The sequence below is a fragment of the Sander lucioperca genome, chromosome 18 (genome assembly GCF_008315115.2).
Source record: "Sander lucioperca isolate FBNREF2018 chromosome 18, SLUC_FBN_1.2, whole genome shotgun sequence".
Taxonomy (NCBI): domain Eukaryota; kingdom Metazoa; phylum Chordata; class Actinopteri; order Perciformes; family Percidae; genus Sander; species Sander lucioperca.
Genome location: NC_050190.1, coordinates 26,630,122 through 26,642,532, shown reverse-complemented (window position 1 = coordinate 26,642,532; position 12,411 = coordinate 26,630,122). Strand labels below are relative to the sequence as shown.

General features: G+C 42.3%; 1 protein-coding gene across 4 annotated transcripts; it reads right to left on the bottom strand.

Moving 5' to 3' along the window:
• Positions 1-1,327: 1,327 nt before the first annotated feature.
• Positions 1,328-12,150, bottom strand: lgals3b (lectin, galactoside binding soluble 3b). 4 transcript variants are annotated; one of them, XM_031304650.2, is made up of 8 exons: positions 12,057-12,150; positions 9,196-9,216; positions 5,447-5,540; positions 4,721-5,118; positions 3,515-3,603; positions 3,231-3,399; positions 1,556-1,737; positions 1,328-1,470 (listed from the first exon to the last, which is right to left on the bottom strand). In XM_031304650.2, the coding sequence occupies exons 2-7, from the start codon at positions 9,199-9,201 to the stop codon at positions 1,579-1,581; spliced, it is 915 nt and encodes a 304-aa protein (XP_031160510.1). In that variant the 5' UTR covers positions 9,202-9,216; positions 12,057-12,150; the 3' UTR covers positions 1,328-1,470; positions 1,556-1,578. The 4 variants fall into 4 exon arrangements, with proteins under 4 accessions (XP_031160510.1, XP_035850314.1, XP_035850316.1 ...); XM_035994421.1 differs by having other exon boundaries at positions 1,328-1,464; positions 1,563-1,737; XM_035994423.1 differs by having other exon boundaries at positions 4,721-4,992; positions 12,057-12,149.
• Between the last annotated feature and the right edge of the window lie 261 nt (positions 12,151-12,411).

Sequence of the window (12,411 nt, the reverse complement as noted above, 5' to 3'; positions counted from 1 at the left end):
CTAGCTGACAGCTTGATTCAGTCTAAAATAACGTTAACTCCAACTTAACACTGGGAAAAGCCGTCTACAGCTAAATTAAGACTTTACAGTAATTTTCAGGTTTTATTTTGAGGGTCTTTAAAAGTTATTAGATGCTGTCGCAGCTAGCGGTTAGCCAAATTAGCTGTTAGCTAAACTAACGTTAGCTTGCCTGTGGAGGCTAACAGCAGACCGCTACAATCAGCTAGCAGTTAGCCAAATTAGCTGTTAGCTAAACTAACGTTAGCTTGCCTGTGGAGGCTAACGGCAGGCCGCTACAACTACGACTGGAAGCGTGGAACAGATCGTGCAGTGTCGTAAATCCTCATACAACAGCGCACGCGCAAAATCTTGCGGACGCGCAGCACGGATCGTGTACCGACAGTCTACATGCCTCAGACTTTAGAAAGAAACTTTATTGAACACATACAACTAAGTGAAGACTAATATCTGCATTCAACCCATCCTACGAGTCCGGGGAGCAACTTGGGGTTCAGCATCTGGGACAAGGACCCTTGAGTCTCAAAGTGTTCTTGCGCGAGACACTGAACCCCAAGTTGACAGAAGATGCCGGGGATCTAACCTCCAGTCTTGTGGTTGAGGGACGGCCCACTCTTCTTTTTGAGCCACAGCAGTTTTATCAAACGTGTATGGATACAAACAGACACGAACTCCAACAAGTTGAAGATTAACCCTTTATTTATGAGTCAAAAACAGCTAGTACAACAGGGTCCACTGAGGACTCTCTGTGGATGTTTAAAAGAACATTTGATATGCTAACGTTTCAAAGAATCATCTACAGATCTATTAAAGATATATTTAGGAGGATCTCCAGTTGATCTGAGGTGGATCCCCAACACATCTGCTGTGGAAATCCCACAAAAGATCTACTGGGGATCCACCAGAGATCTACTGGGGGACCCCCCAACAAATCTTTGGTACCCAGTAGATCCTGGTGATCCCCAGTAGATCTCTGGTGGATCCCCCAGTATATCTCTGGTGGATCCCCAGTAGTTCTTTGGTGGATCCCCAGTATATCTCTGGTGGATCCCCAGTAGATCTCTGGTGGATCCCCAGTAGTTCTCTGGTGGATCCCCAGTAGTTCTCTGGTAGATTCCCAACAAATATTTGGTGGATCCCCAGTAGATCTCTGGTGGATCCCCAGTATAGCTCTGGTGGATCCCCAGTAGTTCTCTGGTGGATCCCCAGTAGATCTCTGGTAGATTCCCAACAAATATTTGGTGGATCCCCAGTAGATCTCTGGTGGATCCCCAGTAGATCTCTGGTGGATCCCCAGTATAGCTCTGGTGGATCCCCAGTAGATTTTTGGTGGATCCCCAGTATAGCTCTGGTGGATCCCCAACAAATATTTGGTGGATCCCCAGTAGAGCTCTGGTGGATCCCCAGTAGATCTCTGGGTATTCTTTAGCAAATCTGTGATGGATCCTCAGTAGATCTATGGTGGGTCCTCAGTAGATCTATGGTGGGTCCTCAGTAGATCTATGGTGGGTCCTCAGTAGATCTATGGTGGGTCCTCGGTAGATCTGCGGTAGATTTTCCTCAGGGCAACGTCTCCAGGTTGACCTTGGACAGTTTGAGGTCGCAGTAGATGTTGAGTGAGTTGATGGATTTGAGGTTCGTGACTCTGTGTTGGAACGCCAACACGTGAGCGTTGTTGACGGCCACCTTAAACTCTTTGTTGGTGCACAAGATCTTCATCTGCAACAAAAATCAACAACACAAACGGTCATTAACTTGCTTTTTCAGACCAAAGCATTGCAAGGAGCTGCAAGTTTAGGGCGTGCACTCACACTGGCCCAGTTGCCTTGAACCGTGCCCAAGCACGATTGTCCCCCCTCCCCCACCCTGACCTGCACTCACATTCAAAAACATTCAGGGCCAGAGCACGCTAACGATGTTACATTGCGGGACTTGCCAACTGCAATTCCAGTTTATCTGTAAGGTAAGAACCAGACCCGGGCACGTTTAGCGATTACACTGATGCATACCGTGCCTGAGTCCAACCGAACCATGCCCTGGCCCTCCTCTTTCAAGCGGACCTTGGTGTGGTTTAGCGTACCGGGCCCGGGGATGGCACGGAGCAATCACACTAGTCTAGGTCTGCTTGTTGTCCCCAGAGTCTGAACTAAACAGGGAGAAGCAGCGTTCAGTTTCTATGCTCCACATATCTGGAACAAACTTCTAGAAAACTGCAAGTCTGCTGCAACTCTCAGCTCTCTTAAATCAAGGCTGAAGACCTTTCTTTTTGATGTTGCCTTTCTTTAAATAATTGTTCATTTCTTAATTTCTTACACCGTACTGTAACTGATTGCATTGTGTGGGTTTAATAAGAAACAACCTTTTATGAATATAAAAAGGATTTACGGTTGAAATAAGACCACAAATTACAAAAAGTGTGAATTTCAACTGAAAGGGTTTTTGCGCAGGTTTTTCCAAGAAAGAAACTAAGACTTATAGTGACGACTATATTTTAAAATAAAAGATGGGTGGCAAGAAGGCCCAGTTTGGAACTGGTTAAGTCCTCTAGGAGGCCCAAGTTGGACTCAGTTAACTTGTTCTTATACTGCACTGTTACTTGTATTCTTGTATTTTAATCGTTTGTCCTGTTGCTGAAATATGCTCTACAAATAAAGCTGCCTTGCCTAGTCAAAGGTACCTGACTTTGGTGGCGAGCGTGCTCGAGCACGGTTTAATAATAATAGTAATTTATTGTCTTTATTGATCCCCAATGGGGAAATTACAATTTACACTCCACTCTACACACTACACACAGGCCTGACATACACACACTTGCTCAGGTCCTTTTGCATGCAATAATAGAGAGATGTCAGAGTGAGTGGGCTGCAACTGCTGAACAGGCGCCCTGAGCGGTTCGGGGGGGGGGTTCAGTGCCTTGCTCAAGGGCACCTTGGCAGTGTAACTAACTTAACTGGGCGAGTGTGAGTGTACGCCCAACAATTGTCTCATCCAGAATCTTTAGTCTGAACTGGACTTTAGTCTAAATACTCTCTTTTTCAGAATAACGACAAAAATGTGAATATGTGCATGTAAACGTAGTCATTGTCATCGTTAGAAGACGAACAAAAACCAAACAAGGACTTTAGTCATCCCTCACATTCAAAAAGGTTTCTCATTATTAACAAATAAAGACCTAAACCATGAGTATTCTTAGTGTGAATTAAATATTGGACCTCGAATGGCTGTCCCTGGACGAAGGGGAAGTTCTGCAGTTCTCTCTCCTCTCTCCCCCACTTGGTGCCGATGCAGCTGTTCCTAACGATCACCTTCTTGCCGTCCTCATTGAAGCGAGGGTTAAAGTGGAAGGCCAGGTCCTGACCTGCGAACATGTCCACTGTGATCCTGAAAACAACAGACATCATCACACCATTAACTAAATTCCCCAAGATTTGTTAACTGTAGTATATTATGTGACAATTCATGCATTCATTGTTTATGTTGAAGTGTTCATACTGACTTTTGAGCGTTGGGGTTCACGATCCCAGCGATGGTGATGAGCAGTTTGTCATAAACTCCACTTGGAAGATTTTGTTTGTAAGGGACCGCCTGTCAACAGGAAACAGCTGTTAACTCCACCTATCCAAAAATCCATCAATCCATCCATCAATCCATCTATCCATTCATCCAACAATCCAACAGTCCAACTATCCATTCATCCAACAGTCCAACAGTCCAACTATCCATTCATCCAACAGTCCAACTATCCATTCATCCAACAGTCCAACTATCCATTCATCCAACAGTCCAACTATCCATTCATCCAACAGTCCAACTATCCATTCATCCAACAATCCAACAGTCCAACTATCCATTCATCCAACAGTCCAATTATCCATTCATCCATTCATCCAACAGTCCAACTATCCATTCATCCAACAGTCCAACTAATCCATTCATTCAACAGTCCAACTATCAATTCATCCAACAATCCAACTATCCATTCATCCAACAGTCCAACTATCCATTCATCCAACAATCCAACTATCCATTGTGAGGGAAGTTGTCTTTAATCATGCTGTATTTAATTTACATGACATTACAATGTTTTATAAATTGATCTTGACTTGATTGCACATGCTAAGGCGTGGTTGCCCGACTGGATGTTATCATTAGATTCTAACCTCTGGCTGGTGAGCCCTTAGTCTTGAAAACAAAGGGTATACAATACACTAACTGAAAGAAACTACCCTGACCAGAGGGAGAGGACCAAGCCCAGGTACAAAGGGAGAGAGCAGCCTCCCATCGGTGTGTATATTACAAACTAACCTTTGTCTTGTGTACCATGCTCTGAGCATTAAAAGTGGGATACTGTAAGAGATTTTTGTCCTGTTGTTGTTAAGTGGGATTACAAAATTGCCACGACATCATCCATCCATCCATTACAAATTCAATTCAGTAGTATGTATAGTGTCAAATCCTAACAGAAGTTATCTCGGGACACTTCTAGACCACCCTCCAACAATCCCCCGAAGAGCAAGCATTCGTTGAGACAGCAGCAAAGAAAAAACTTCCTTTTAACAGGCAGAAACCTCTGTGAGAACCTGGGTCTTGGTTGTGGGCCATTTGCCTCGAGTGTTTGGGTTGAGGGAGAGAGACACAGAGATACTGAAAGATACAGAGAGATCGAGCCATTCAACAATTCATAAATCCATCCATGTCTCACCAGACTTTGTTGGGGGGCAACGGCAGGGACAGGTCCGGGTCCAGGTCCTCCAGGACCAGGCCAGCTGGGGTTGGCAGGTGGCTGACCTCCGGGGCCTGCGGGCCAGCTGGGGTTGGGAGTTGGTTCTCCAGGCCAGCTGGGGTTGGGAGTTGGTCCTCCAGGCCAGCTGGGGTTGGCAGGTGGTTGACCTCCAGGGCCTGCGGGCCAGGTGGGGTTGGCAGGTGGCTGACCTCCAGGTCCTCCAGGCCAGGCGGGGTTGGCAGGTGGCTGACCTCCAGGTCCTCCAGGCCAGGCGGGGTTGGCAGGTGGCTGACCTCCAGGACCTCCAGGCCAGGCGGGGTTGGCAGGTGGCTGACCTCCAGGACCTCCGGGCCAGGCGGGGTTGGCAGGTGGCTGACCTGAACATGGTTTTCAAATAATTCAATTTTCTTTTCATTTGACCCTGTTTATGCCGTCACTGTTTTTCATTGTTGACTGACTTCTGTTTTATGAATTTGTTGGATTTAATGTTTTTGGTATCTCCTGGTAAACATATACATCCAGCAAAACTGTGAGACTCTTTTTGGTTTGAAAGTCAGGCTAATTTATATACATCAGGTTCAGATAACATCTTACAGATTTGTTCTGAAGACTAAAAGGGCACCCTTAACGTAAAGACCTCCATCAAGGCATGCCCTATCTCACAATGATTAGTTATTGATTAATGATTCATGATGACAATCATACCTGGCCAGGTGGGATTGGCGGGTTGTCCAGGCCAGGGACCTGATTGGGTGTTGGGGGCAGCAGAGGGCCACCCTTCACCAAGAGCGTCTTCCAGCTGCAGAGAAAGAAGGAAGTAAAGAAGTGAGAAACTTGACTGTCAGCAGTTTCTCTAACGTCCACCAGATGCTGCCACCAGAAGTGTTTGACTGACCCATCCACCACCCCAACCTGCTTCCTAACTTCCTGCGTTGTCGTAACAATTACAGGAGGCCACTAGAGGCGTCGTCACTATAAAGGTAAATATGAGTCTTAATTGTAGGCGCCGATTTATGTTTTCCTCTGTGGGTGCTCACAATTTTTCTTAATCGCGATTAATTGTTGAATTTCTATAGTTAATCGCGATTAATCGCATGTTTTATCACATGAATAAAATTCTATTATTTTGCATTTCAGAACAGTTTTTAAGTCCATATTAACAATGGAAAGCCATTCTTACCAGTGGATCTTGATTGGGATCAAATGAATGCAAAGAAAGTTACTAAATAAATAAATAAAACTGAACTGTCAATATTTAGCTTGGTTTGGTCCAATCATACTTCTTCTACTTGGGACTGTGTGTGTGTGTGTGTCTCTGTGTGGGTGTGTGTGTTTCAGGGTGTGTTGGTGACGGACTCGTCAGGAATGTTCTGTATGAAGGTGTTGGTTCAAGAGATGAATACCACCCTGTGACATTCATAATCCACACACACACACACACACACACACACACACACACACACACACACACACACACTGTTTGCCCTAGGTTTTGTATTTATAATCTCAGAGATTTTATTACTTCACGTACTTATGCAACAGATAATGTGAAACCTCCACTTTTATGACAGAAGTGAGTATTCAACAAAGCTGTGCAATAAACACACACACACACACACACACACACCTCAGAAGTAAAGTTCCATGTTTCGTGCAGCTACCGGTCGTTAAACTATTGCAGTTTTAGTCGAACTACTGATTGAAAGTTGCTGCTCGACCGCTGCCTCCATAGCTTAGGTGCAGAATATATATATATATATATATATATATATATATATATATATATTAGGGCTGTCAGCGTTAATCGCGATGCGATTAAGAGCCGACGCGATTAATTCTTTTTAATCTCATGCCACCATTTATTAATTTATGTTCCACTTCCCTGGGCTTGGTGTGGTCCTAACAGCTACTATTTTGACTCTTTGCAGCACCGTTACTTCTCATCAAGCTGCCACTTCCTCCTAACACATCCTGCTGCGGCTGCTGCAGCATGATGGAGAAACACAGCAGCAATAACTCTGAATGGAGCTTTTTATTTTCAGAAACTCCCAGACGGCTCGTAGACAAGTCAAAGCCATATGCACGTTGTGTAAAGCCGAATTAAAATATCACCGAAGCACGTCAAGCTGTGTGAGTGCTACTTGCCGACCTGTGGATGAAACCAAATCCCAAAAAATTACTACAGCTGCGAAATGGGTGGCAACTAACTGCAGACCTGTCAGCATGGTAGAGGACTCGGGTCTTAAAGACGTACTACGGTTGGCGTGTTCTGACCCGTCTCGTTGCCGTCGAGGGGGACAGTAGTCTCACCACGCAGCCTGTATGACACGGAGGAAGCAGCCACACTGGAACAGCTGCAGAGTCCAAACTCTGTCTCATTAACCGTGATCACTGGACATCAGTGAGTCATCAACATTATTTAGGAGTTACTAAACACTATATTGACTCTGGTAAGGATAGGGATTTGTAGTTTTTCAGTTAGGTACTTGGAGGAATTGTGCAATAATGACAGATTCACACATTTTTCTTTTGTTTACAGTAAATAAATAATTACAAATCTTAAAATCAAGTTCATAAAGTAACTTTCTTTGCATTCATTTGATTCCCAATCAAGATCCACTGGTAAGAATGGCTTTCGATTGTTAATATGGACTTAAAAACTGTTCTGAAATGCAAAATAATAGAATTTTAATCATGTGATTAAATATGTGATTAACTATAGAACTTCAGCAATTAATCGCGAGTAAAAAAAATTAGTTGTTTGACAGCCCTAATATATATATATATATATATAAATAAATAATTGATCACTATGCACTCTCAACAATGCACTATACACCATATATGTTCATACTGCATTGTGTCTCTTCTATGGACTATGACTCTATGCACTTTATTTGCTAAATGCACTTTAACCTTCCTGTTGTCTTCCGGTCGACCATGCAACGTTTGGTTTTTGTCACTTTTCTCGATGTCTTTGTCGATTTATTTTCTGCACCTTTTGACTTTTTTGTGTTTATTTCTATTTATTGAATGTTTTTCTGACATTTTTGACATGTTTTTCAACGTTCTTTTATGGGTTTTTTTTCTCCAAATGCAATTAAATTGAATGAAACACCCAAACTCAATGACAGGAGTGAGCTGGTCATTTATTTTACTTGTGAGGAGCATCGGAGCGAACCATCCACATTCCTTTATTTTAAAAATGGGTCAAATGTGACCCGAGGACAACAGGAGGGTTAATAATGGACTAACATGATCAGACTGCATTCTGTGTTTAGGAGTTTTTTAAGCACCGCTATAAAGAAAATCACTTTTAATGATTGCACTACTGGTTAGATGTTAACTCTTGTATTGTCCTCGGGTCCAATTTCACCCGTTTTCAAAGTTTTTATATCAGAAATATTGGTTTCTTTCATCCAAATTGCCCAAAACATAACTTGGAGGCATATGTGCGTTGTATGGAAGCCATACACCGATCTTCACAGGTAATTAATAATTACTTCCATTGAATTGTGGGTGTTTTATTCAATTTTATGTATAAAGGGTTTTAAAACAGCACATCCTGGGTGCCCGGTTAACTCAGTCGGTAGAGCAGGCACCCGTATAGAGGTTTACTCCTGGATGCAGCGGCCGCAGGTTCAACTCCGCCCTGTGGCCCTTTGCTGCATGTCATTCCCCCCCCTCTCTCCCCTTTCATGTCTTTAGCTGTCCTATATAAATAAAGGCCTAAAATGCCCAAAAAATATAATCTTAAAAAAAATATATCATTCAGCACCCTCTGACTTTAACTATTAGTCAAAATAATTCATAATTTCTAATTTTTTTAACTCAAAAATTAGGTTATAATGTCATTTAAATTAGGTTTGTTGACCATGAATTTAAAAAAAAGCCTTGAAAAACAGGAAAAAAATGTTTAAAACTGCGTCAAAAGCAAACTAAAACGTTGGAAAAAGCACAAAATAAAAATCATTTTCAATTTAGACCTGAAAGGACAAGTTAATGGTCGACGGGACGACAACAGGAGGGTTAATAATGGACATGATCAGACTGCATTCTGTGTTTAATGAGTTTTTTAAGCACCGCTATAAAGAAAATCACTTTTAATGATTGCACTACTGGTTAGATGTTAACTCTTGTATTGTCCTCGGGTACAATTTCACCCGTTTTCAAAGTTTTTATATCAGAAATATTGGTTTCTTTCATCCAAATTGCCCAAAACATAACTTGGATGCATATGTGCGTTGTATGGAAGCCATACACCGATCTTCACAGGTAATTAATAATTACTTCCATTTCATTTCGTTGTACTAGTGGCCCTTACTTGTGCAATGACAAAGTTGAATCTAATCTAATCTATACAGACGATGCATCTCAAGTTTATAAACGTCACGGTGATAAACATTATCGTTAAAACAGATTGATGTCGAGGTAAAGAGGAGACTCAGACTCACGTTCATGCTGCCGGTCGGGATCTGAAACAGAAGAGGGAGAGTCAGAGGGCGTGGTGGGCCAGTCCTGACCTGAACATGAAAATCCTGAAACTAAAACTCTCTCTGCTGTCTGCACATGTTTATCTACGTCACTCACACACACACACACACACACACACACACACACACACACACACACACACACACACACACACACACACCTTTAGTTCAACATGCTTGACTTCCGTCCAGATTTTTCCAGAACCATTGTTCCCCTCAAAAAAAACCAGGGCTAACTAAGCAGCTATCTCAAGGGAGTTCTCAAACATCCTGCATGTGTGTTTGTGTTTTTATACCAAACTGAAGACATTAACGTCCAAACTAAACAGATACAGAACACAAGACTTTCACCAGGAAACAGGTGTTCGTGTCCTGAAGAAGTTAAGGAGAAAACACAAGACTTTCACCAGGAAACAGGTGTTCATGTCCTGGAGAAGTTAAGGAGAAAACACAAGACAGTTACGTGTCTAAACTTAACTGTTGTCTTCAGGACATGAACACCTGTTTCCTACTTTGGTTCTTCTTTACCTTTCGTTTTAACTCAGAAAAATGTTACCTGAATGAGTACTTCTTTCCAGGTAGAGTATTACTGCATGGAAGGGACCTTTTTCACAGCAGACATGTTGACTTGTCATAGTAGGAAAATCACAGCTGAGATTGATCACCTTAACGAGGGCTCAGTGAGATATTTCAGTGAGTCAGCATGCCCAATACCAGGACCTCTCCTAAGGGGAATGCAGCCATCATTAATGGTTTGAACACACTTGTGCTTTTCCTACTTCTTCCCTGTTTACACGTACATGATTATTTTGAAAAACGCCATTGCTGTTGTTGCTATTTTCTGGATTCTGATTGGCTAACGTGGGCTTGAGCTTCTCGATACACCGCCACCTACAGGTCTGGCGTGCTCTTGACGGCCTATATACACGGGGACGTGTAAACGAAGACTTTTCTGTAAACTGACAGCTGTGCACGATGTTATTTTTGAAAACAGAGAGATTGAAATGTCCGTTTATGAAAATAGCCGGCCACGTGTAAACGTAGCATAGAAGCTCAAGCCCACGTTAGCCAATCAGAATCCCGAAAATAGCAACAACAGCAACTAATCACTTCCTCTGTCTTCTCTTCCTCACTTCTTCGGCTGCCTAAACCTCCGTTTGTCTCAGTTTACATGCAAACGTGCAAATGAAGTTTCCCAAAAATCTCCACTCTGGCCGAAGGTTTTAGAAAGACTCGTTTTCAGAGGAGAATTCTCCGTTTGCGTGTAAACGAACGGAAATGTCTCCATTTTTCAAAATAACCACGTCAGGTAAACAGGGTATGAGCATGCCCAATACCAGGCCTCTCCTAAGTGGAATGAAGCCATAATAATGGTGCTTTTCCTACTATGACATGTCAACATGTAATTATTTTACAGAAGACTTTTTACTTTCTACTCCTTACATTTTAAAAATGGCCTCGTTACTCCCAACACGTTCTCACTCCCATCTCGTAAAATACGGACGCTGGTCAGCTGCCTTTGTCGTTCATATTGGCATTAAAAGTCTCCGTTAGCGTCATATAACGTGCTTTATCTAAACACGCTTGGTCTCGGTAGCTTAGACTGCGGTTAGATTTTTGTAGTATGCAGTTCGGGACTACAAATACAACAATCTATCTGCTTGTTGAGGTACACATTCAGCCAGTTGGAACAGAGGAACACACCAGAACAGGCCTGTTCAGTAAGCTGGATGTGATGGCCGCATTCCTACACTTATAAAATACAATTAAATGTGAAAGTTATCCAAGTATTCAGAATACATTACTCAGGTTGAGTTACGTAACGGAATACGTTATAAATTACATTTTTGGGCATGTATTCAGTCCCTCCAGAAAAACGCAATTATGCCATCCCATAATTCAATGCATAATCAGTCAAAGTCTGCATATTTATGCGGAGGGTCGCATTTTTTCAAATACGATTTCATCGCATAAAACTGCATAAATATCCCGCATATTCCATCACATTTTTTAATAAAACGTGCCGCGTAATCAAGGATTTTAGCCCAAAACAATCACAAAAAACTCCCCATTTTTCTGTAACGACTGTGTATTCTGTATTCGGTAACGGAATACGTTTTGAAAGTATCCTTCCCAACACTGAGCATGGGTTCATAAACTTATGAGTGCCACTGTATGGTTCTTAATGTATTTGCATTGTACTAAAATGCATTCATTTTCTTCTACAGAAGTCTTTTTAAACCCTAGTATCTATACTTCTACCTGAGTAATGAATGTGAATACTTTTGACACCTCTGTGTATTAGTAATTTTACTGCAGTAAAGTATGCATATACGTCCTGTGTGTGTTTGCGTTGGTGTAAACACACACAGCCTCCAGCAGGAACAACACAACAGTCAGCTGACTAAACCTATTATATTTATAATGACATCGCATGCTGTGAGACCCTCTTCTGTCTCCGTGTTTTCACTCTGAGTGTGAATAAAGTTGGGATTGAAGTCACATATTTAAAGTCACACAGTCCTGAACAATAATGAGGAAACACACATACAACTACAAACAGTTGGAGGTTTCAGATTAATGCAACAGCTGATAAGAGAGAGAGAGAGAGAGAGTTTGGGAATGAAGTATGAAGTATAAAGTCATGTCAGAGAGGGAAGAAAGTCTCGTGGACGGGACGTGAAACTACGCAGACAATAACAAGTTTCAGGTTTCAGATTAACTTCCTGTTTTCCTTCCTGGTTTTAACCCAACAGCTGATCCAAAAGATTAAAGAATAAAGATTAAAGAATAAAGAATAAAGAAGAGAGACGTGGACGTACCTGAGTTTACCTGAGAGAGCTGAACACACTGACTCTGACTGGGACACACAGAGAGATTTAAATCCTGCAGAGCCTCGCCCTGTTTACACACACACACACACACACACACACACACACACAGACCACACCCACACACACACACACACACACACACAGACCACACCCACACACACACACACACTGTTTTGGGAACGTTGCCATGTAAACTTAATTTTGAAAAGATCTTTTGTCTGACTGTTTTTTTTCTTCCTCCCACACTTGAGAAACTTGAGAGATCAAATAGAGTTATTGATGGGTTATTGGTGTGTTATTATGGTCTGCGTTGCCAAGGAAACCACAGACCAGATTACTGTAA

Bases quoted from the DNA above. Each gene is read 5' to 3' on its own strand.
- lgals3b (XM_031304650.2), bottom strand. The intron at 3,604-4,720 runs GTGAGACATGGA...TCCTGTTGACAG, and splicing joins TTGCCCCCCAACAAAGTCTG to GCGGTCCCTTACAAACAAAA. The intron at 3,400-3,514 runs GTCAGTATGAAC...TGTTGTTTTCAG, and splicing joins GTGAACCCCAACGCTCAAAA to GATCACAGTGGACATGTTCG.